Source organism: Bidens hawaiensis, unplaced genomic scaffold (genome assembly GCF_021521415.1).
Source record: "Bidens hawaiensis isolate Kalapana, Puna unplaced genomic scaffold, B.hawaiensis_p1.1 tig00044352_1, whole genome shotgun sequence".
In the NCBI taxonomy this organism is placed as follows: domain Eukaryota; kingdom Viridiplantae; phylum Streptophyta; class Magnoliopsida; order Asterales; family Asteraceae; genus Bidens; species Bidens hawaiensis.
The window spans coordinates 134,467-142,741 of NW_027505893.1; the positions used below are offsets into that span (position 1 = coordinate 134,467).

Here is an 8,275-nt window from a genome sequence, read left to right on the forward strand (position 1 = left end):
ATGAAGAAGCTCAGATCAAACCTACCTCGCCGGAAACGCACACATTATTCACCTCTATTCATACCTAACCTCACTCAATACGACGTCGATTCGTCTTCGAATTTGACTCGAGAAGTCACGTTTTCGTCCGATTCGTCCATTGTACTGTCCACAAACAATAAACCGCTGAAGAAACGAAGCTTTGCGGAATCCGGTGAGTTTCGGAGGATTAATAATAAGTCGTGTAACGCGAAGGAAGCCGTTGAGGTATCGGAATCGTCATCGTGTGTGGATCAATTGTGTAATAATTCAAGCTCGAATAACGACGTCGTTTTAGGTTCGGTTAGTTTTAGACGTGGAGTGAAGTACGAAACGACGTCGTGTTTTGAAGTGTTAGCGGATGCAGTGGTTAATAATAATGAAGCCGGAAATGAGAGTTCTGAGTGTTCGGTTATTCAGAAACGGTTTATTAATGGACGAGATAACGATAACGACGTCGTTTCAGGTACGGTTAATTCTAAACGTCATTTTAAATTCGAAAAGACGTCGTGTGAATTATTATCATACGCAGCAGCGTTTAATGACGGTCAAAACGGAGGAGATAACGACGTCGTTTCAGGTTCAGTTTCTTCTAAACGTGATTTGAAATTCGATACGACGTCGTGTTTTGAATTATTTTCAGATGCTGCAGCGGTCAACGAAAGTCAAACCGGAGGTAATTACGACGTTGTTTCAATTACAGTAATACAGTTAATTCTAAACGTGAATCACCTGAAGCGAAATTAACGTTAACGACGTTGTGCTTTGAATTATTATTATCAGATGATACAGCAGTGGTCAATGACGGTCAACACGGAGGATATAACGAAGCCGTTTCTGTCTCCGTTTGTTCTTCTCCTGAAACTAAATTCAAAACGACGTCGTGTTTCAATTTATTATCAGAAGCAGCAGCGGTCAACGAAAGTCAACATGGAGGAGATAACGACGCCGTTTCGGTTTCAGTTTCTGTTACTTCTAGACGTGACTCGCCTCAACCGAAACTAACGGCGTCGTGTTTCAATGACAGTCAATCAGTAACAAATAAAACAGTCAACGATAACGAAATTGAATTGGATAGTTGTGGAGAGTCAAAGCTGAAGTTAACTGACATTGATTTAACCTGTTCAGAACAGTTTTCATTTGATGAAGAGAGTGATTACTCTTCGGCCGGTTGTACGGATGCGGTTATGGAGAGTTCTGAGGTTGAGTTTTCATCTGATTTCGCTACATTGTCGTGGTACGATTCCGGTAGTCAGTTTTCAGAACGGTCGGTTGGTGATCCGGTTCCGTCACAGACGTTTCAGCTGTTTTTAATTTACCGTCAGAAGTTTTGCAAGTCAGAGTTTTCTACAGTAGTCGTTTTGGAACAGAGTTATAATGAAGCTTCTGATAGAGTTATTGTAAGTGGTTATGCCTTTTGCATTAGTTACATTGTTTGTATATAATTAGGTTGCTAGATTATCATTAATTGTTGGATGAGTTTGGAAATAGTAGTTTGTTAATTGTTGCTATGTGGAGATGTATATTGCGGTTTGGAAGTTGTACTATTTTGTTATAGTGTTAGTTGAACGAACATCATATCTCATTAAACTCAAAACGATTACAATAAAGTGTTAGTTTAATTTTTAGTATTATCAGTTAAATGTTTGTATGTATGTTACTGCTCTTAATAGATAATAAGCATGCTGGATTACTATGAACCTTCTAAATAGGATTACTGTAAGTGATTATATGAGTTTGGAAATAGTAGTTTGTTAATTGTTGTTATGTGAAGATGTATATTGCCTTTCAGAAGTTGTACTCTATTGTGATAATCTTAGTTTTATTTATTGTAGTATCAATTAGCTATATAGATGTCATTGCTCTTGATAGATAATAAGTGCTTATAAGTAAAAGTCAAAATTGAAGAAAGTCAACGTAGTCAACAGGAAGTTTAAGGTCTAATGTGTCATTAAGTGAAAGTTGTTTTAAGTAGTGAAGTAAACTTTGGATGGCTTTTGACTTGGTTCTTATACTTGAGGGACTGCTTGTGCCAAGTTCCAAAGAGAGTTTGTTAGCCGCTCGTTAACGGTCTGATTTGAGAATTAGGATTCTTAAGTACTCAATGATTCGATTGCTGTAGTTAGTCATTCATATGTAAATTTCTTGGTTCGTTCTATTGTATCATTTTTTTGGTGTCTTTTGTAACATTGAGATGTTTGATGAGCTTTGCAGTTGTTTACTGGATAACTTACTATTAAAATGGATTAATGGTAGATATAACTTGTTTTAATTTATCATGTTTAGAAATTGTTAAGACCTGAAGATGAAGAACACGAAGAAAGCTACCAAATGATGAAGAGAAGAGAGAGGAGGCAAGTGTATCTACACGACTATGCTGAGGAATACTGTGTGATGAAGGAGTATGGGGATTTGGTTGTGCAGCAAAGGCTGCAGATGGTGCATTGGATAATGGAGGTTCGTTATAACCGCTTTATGATGTAAATTGTTCTCTTAAGTTTTCATTAGATCATTAATTATTAGTTGTTGCATGCACTTTGTGAATTCTTATATCTCTCAAAGTTACCAGAATGCTTAGTGCACTAAAAGATTAGTTATACAGTATAAGTTAAAACATTCACTAGAACAAGTGCACTGCTAATTGGAGGTTAATTTTTTATTAATCCTACTTGGAAATTTTTTTAAAAGCAGCAATCAGCTAACAAGGACCTCCAGAAAGAAACCATGTTCCTAGGTGTCAACCTTTTCGACCGGTTTTTGAGCAAAGGATACTTCAGAAGCCAAATGGAGCTTGAAATTGCTGGCATTGCTTGTCTCACACTTGCTACGAGGATTGAAGAAAACCAGCCCTACAACAGGTCTGATTTTTCCCTTTTATCGTTATCGGATAACATGCATTTTCCGTCTTTTGCAAGCTTTCAGCTCATAGTAAACATGATCTGAAAGTCTGAAACTACTTATGTATTTTATTTCCTAATGAGATTTCATTGTATTGTAATTACTGCAGCATTCAGCAAACGCTATTCAATGTAGGACGTAATGAATACAGCAGATCAGAAGTTGTTGCAATGGAATGGCTGGTCCAGGAAGTCCTCAACTTCCAATGCTATTTACCAACCATCTACAATTTCTTATGGTAAACAATAATCTCAAAAACATCAATCACGTAAACTGTAAATCTACTAACTTTCCATTACATTGTCACGCTTAAAGGTTCTATCTGAAAGCTGCAAGATCTGATGAAGGCGTAGATAAAACAGCCAAATATCTTGCAGTGCTTGCACTACTTGGCCATGAACAATTATGCTACTGGCCTTCAACCGTAGCAGCCAGTTTGGTCAGCTTAGCATGTTTAGCAGGAAAAGGACAATCTTCTCTCCAACAAATTGCATGGGTACAAAACTGTTATAAAACAACCGAAATCTAGCCATCTAAGTATCTAACCATTAATCCAACTTTTTGTGTTTTGCATTTTCAGATTCACAATGGGTCAAATGATAAGGACATACCTGACTGCATAAAGGTAATAGCTTTCAAACCATACTGTTTACATGTACTAATTCATATATTATGACAATCATAAAGCTAATATTGTAATTGTACGTTGACAGTCTCTGGAGTGGTTGGTTCAGTACATATGATAATACATACCGGAAGATGGGCGTTTATAAAAGTTATCCCACTTTTGAATAAGTAGAGCATGGTTACAAAAGGTATTATATTTTGTTAACATAGTTACAAAAGCTATACATTTATCCACACTAAAACAGTAAAGGTAGATATTAGTATATTACCATTTTTACATCCTCTGTTGTAAGCTTCCTATAGTAAAAAGGATATCACCTTCTAGATTTGCATATAAAAAAATTTCATATCTTATCTTTGTTATATAGACCGGATCTTAATTTATTTGGAAGCTTGTTGTTTTTCATCGGATGACTTGACAGGGGTCGCGGGAGAGTCTTTATTTGAACCCTCAGCTTTCTGAACCTTTTCATTAGTCTTTGACCCCTCTTCCGCTTCTTGAACCTTCTCTTTAGTTTTGGACTGGACACCTTCAGCTGTCTTTGCAACCGCAGCAAACGCACCCGCGATCCACACAGCTCCATTAGACACATATTCACCCGCCTTCTGCTCAGCTACAGCAACAGCAGTTTTTGTTTTTTCGGATACTTGGTAACGGTTATCCACTTCTTTCATCTTTTCATTCACAGCAGCTGTCCCAGTGTTTATCTTATCGGTCAACCCCATTTTTTTATCAATGGAAACCGCAGTAGCAGACGCGTTTGATGAGATCTGGTGTTTTTCATCAAATGACTTTGCTTTTTGTAGCGCGTCTTTTCCCAAAATGTAACCCTTTGCTAGCATGGTGCTTACAACTTCTTCTGCTTTTCGTCCAAATTCGGTGTCGGTCTGCTCCCAAGTAAAATCCAATTATGAATACATTCGATGACTAATAATAATAACACAAACGAATCTTGACTGGCATACATAAGGCGGTTATGTACTGACCGGTGTATATGGAGTAGCCCCCGCAGGCAGTTGGTAATTCTCAACCGGGCTTAGTGAAACCGACAGATCTCCAATTTTGGCTCCCTGTAAAGGTTGTTAGAACAGATTAGGACGGCCGTACTAAAACTAGTTAAACAATTATAAGTTAACCTACGGTTAATAGAAGTGCTGTATTTGCTCCTTGTGGTTCCACGAAGGTGACAAACGCGTGTTGGGTGGTTTCACTTTCACTGCACGGTTAACCGTTTAAACTCAAAGGACTAATTAAACAGTTACATATTGAAGTGAACAAGAGAATATATATGTAACTCAAACCTTTTCATTTCAATATAATAGATATTTCCGGAAAACGAGAAGAATTCTCGGATATCCTTCTCGGTGACCCCGTTTGAGACATTACTCACTTTCACTGTTTTTGTCTGTCGATTCTAGATCTTGATAACATTATAAGTAACAATTACTAAACGAATAAAAGAATAAAGTAAGTTAGGTTCTCACTTCGGAAACATTGGCGGTTGTCGGAGGAACGTTTGTTTCAGCTTTTGGTTCAGTTGCAGCCATCATTTCCTGATATCAAAAATGAACATGTTCAACCATGTATTCTTAAAGCATTTCCACATTCAAAAATAACATGTTTTATTTTCTTTTATATAAGAAAGTTTATGTTTAGGATCATGCTTCTTAGCCAACATTTTGAAAGTGCCTCAACTAGGGGGTTGCAAGTAACCGAAAAAAACAATTTGGAACTGAAAAACCGAACCGAAACAAAAACCGACGGTTTGGTTTTGTGTTTTTGTAAAAACCGAACTAACGGTTCGGTTTTGGTTTTGCATATAATAAAAACCGAAAAAAACCAAACCGAACCGAACTCCTAAATGTTTGCATTTTTATATTTTATATTAAGTTTTTTATAAGAATTTAATATACATGTAACTCGAATATTTTAGGTAAAATGTTTAATAGTCTATTATCTTACAATTAACAAAATTATTTATACTTAAATTAATTATTTTTTGAAAAAAAAATTTTGACCTAAAATTTACATGATCAAATGACAAAAACCCAAAAAGCTGAAACCAAAATGAAAACCGAAGATCCAAAACCGAAAAAAACCGAAACGAACGGTTACAAATACTCCAAAAACCGAAGTTTTGGTTTTCGGTTCGGTTTTAACCAAAAACCGCACTGAACCGCACCACGCACACCTCTAGCCTCAGCGAATGAGTCGGGACGAAATTTGTGACCCGTGAATCGTGATCATAACCCGGACCGAACTTACTTCCGGAAAGTTCAAAATACCAATAACATATTTAAATTTGTTCAACCACCAAAATCAATACAACCACCCTAATCCATTATTCTTCTTTAGTTCTTTACAAACATTACATAATGTCATAATCACAACAAAAAAAACAAGAAATTTAACAAATACATTAGCAATTCCTATACAAATTCAATATATGACAAGATGTTGGGTATGAATAAAATCAAGAATTTAATATGATGAAATATATACATACTGATATTTGAAGATTTGGGTCTCAAAGAAGACAAAGGTGTTTGCTTGTGGCGGATGGGATATGATAAAAAAAAAAAAGATAAGACATCAAAAGTGGTTCCCGCGAAAACTTCGGTTGCCTCTGTCAATATCATCCTCTCCCAATTTCTGTGATGAAAAAAATGTGCAATAGTAATATGTTGGATTATCGATTTAAAAAAAAAAAAAAAACAGTTTATGACTTTATGTATGTATTTTATAAATTTTTAATGGAACTGAACCAGTGATGGGTCCGTTTTTGAGCTAACGGGTGTAAACAAGCTGACCCGAGCTTGACTGGGCTCGATCTCGGATCGTTTATATACGTTTTTAATTATTTTATATATTTTGAGAGAACCTGATTATTGATTTCTTTTTAGAAAACAGTTTATGTATTTTTAATGGAACTGAACAAGTGTTGGGTCCGTTTTTGGGCTTACGGGTGTAAACAAGCCGACCCAAGCTTGACTAAGCTCGAGCTCGAATCGTTTATATGCGTTTTTAATTATTTTTATATTTTTTGAGAGAACCTAAAACGAGCCTTAACTTGACTCGAGCTCATGCAGTACCTTAAATGAGGCAATGCTTGGCCCGAGCTCGGTTGTGAAGTGTCAAACGGGTATATACGATATAACATTTTAAGTCCAAAAGAGCTATAAAAAGGTAAAACTACACAAAGCTCTATAAGGCTCGAGCTCGTAAGCTAAACGTTGGTAATGGTTTTCTACCATTGTAGATAAAAACTAAACCATTAATCGGAAATTACATAAACGATTGGGGCTTTGCAGCGATTGATAACAGATTAGGTTCGGTTTAGTTTTACAGTTTTGATTTATTGATCATTTGTGGTAAAAGAGTAGTGATGACATGTGTTGTTATTGTTAAGCAAAACAAATCATGTGTGTTTGTCAACTTGAAATATTAAAGATAAAATAGTCACATAATCCAAAATTCTATGGTCCGGTTCGGCCTTTTCTGACCAGTTCTAAGTATAAGTTTGTTTGGTACGGTTTGAAAATTCCTAAATCAACAACCGATTATAAAAGAGGCCACCAATGACCAGTTTTAACTTTTAAACCATATCATGAACACATCATTATCATCATCATCGTTGTACTCGGTAAATTCCACTAATAGCAAAACTATAGTAGGGTCTAAGGAGGGTAAGATATAGACAGCCTTACCTCTACCCTTTAGAATAGAGAGGCTGCTTCCAGTGAAACAATCGGCTCGATAGTAGTTTTGCATCAAGCATTGGACATAAGGCACATAACAGTCAACCATTGGGACACCCGCCGATTGGTGCATGTACAGTTGTCTTTCGGCCATCAACGCCACCAAAATCATGAACACCTCGACCTCAATTAAGAACTTTTGTTATATATATTATCTAGTAAAACGATTTATAACATTAACAATAATTATTATTTGGTACGCATTAGTTATATGAAATGTTACAAACTCTATAAACTAAATATGGATGATTCATGAAACATATAGATTTTAGAACATTAAGCCTTCTTTAAGGTAAAAACAAGTGGTTGGTCAACAAGAGCAAGCCATTTTTCTCCCTTTTCCTCATAAACCCCAACATCTCCACACACAACTTTACAACTGCTACATACACTAGGACAAAACACAAATTTGTATCCTATGTCACCAACCTTCTCAATCCTAAACCAATTATTCACCGTGCCCACCCCCGGCCGCCCTATAACGCCACCACTTCTCACATAATATCTCCGTCCTGCTACCATATCACCACCACCACCTCCAATACTACTTAGCTTCCATACAGTTGATTGGACACATATTGTTGCGGCATTGAACAAAATATTGAGATCACTAGATAAACATATGTTGTTTTGTTTGTTGTCTAGTGGTATGAACCGAATAGATAGTCCTTTTGAGAGTTGAGAGTTTTCTTGAACGACAAAGGGCGGGCAAAAATTGTCTCTTGTGACTAGAGATAGTCCGCCACCAGTATTGTTGGATTGGACCGGGGCTATGTAATATTTTAGACTAGGTTGGACCTCTTGACCGTCAGAGTCTAGAGGCGTTGTGGTGGTCGTGGCGGCGACAATGGTGGCTTGTATGGATTGGGTGGATGTTACATAAAAGAAGGATAGAAGTGTGGATAAGAAAAATGGAATTATAAGCTTGAATTTCATTTTGTGTTTGTAGTGAATGAAGAATACAAGAGATGTG

The 8,275-nt window shown here is 36.5% G+C and overlaps 1 protein-coding gene and 2 pseudogenes across 2 annotated transcripts; 1 reads left to right on the forward strand and 2 right to left on the reverse strand.

Moving 5' to 3' along the window:
• Positions 1 to 3,764, forward strand: LOC143615808 (uncharacterized). The gene is made up of 8 exons (XM_077088833.1): positions 1 to 694; positions 802 to 1,418; positions 2,305 to 2,475; positions 2,710 to 2,876; positions 3,026 to 3,154; positions 3,232 to 3,412; positions 3,497 to 3,541; positions 3,630 to 3,764. Exons 1-8 carry the CDS (start codon positions 1 to 3, stop codon positions 3,657 to 3,659), a joined length of 2,034 nt encoding a protein of 677 aa, XP_076944948.1. The 3' UTR covers positions 3,660 to 3,764.
• A 4-nt stretch (positions 3,765 to 3,768) lies between these two features.
• LOC143615797 (binding partner of ACD11 1-like) lies at positions 3,769 to 6,232 on the reverse strand (annotated as a pseudogene). Its single transcript, XR_013150541.1, has 6 exons — positions 6,051 to 6,232; positions 5,029 to 5,097; positions 4,846 to 4,949; positions 4,685 to 4,760; positions 4,531 to 4,614; positions 3,769 to 4,431 (listed from the first exon to the last, which is right to left on the reverse strand). The product of XR_013150541.1 is annotated as a binding partner of ACD11 1-like (transcript).
• Positions 6,233 to 7,510: 1,278 nt separating this feature from the next.
• Positions 7,511 to 8,275, reverse strand: LOC143615802 (miraculin pseudogene; annotated as a pseudogene).

What these genes read in the sequence shown, in the direction of transcription:
- LOC143615808 (XM_077088833.1), top strand. Translation starts at nt 1, where the DNA reads ATGAAGAAGCTCAGATCAAACCTACCTCGCCGGAAACGCACACATTAT. An exon ending in AAGCTTCTGATAGAGTTATT is followed by an intron (nt 1,419 to 2,304) that starts GTAAGTGGTTAT and finishes TATCATGTTTAG; the next exon opens with AAATTGTTAAGACCTGAAGA. An exon ending in ACCATCTACAATTTCTTATG is followed by an intron (nt 3,155 to 3,231) that starts GTAAACAATAAT and finishes TCACGCTTAAAG; the next exon opens with GTTCTATCTGAAAGCTGCAA.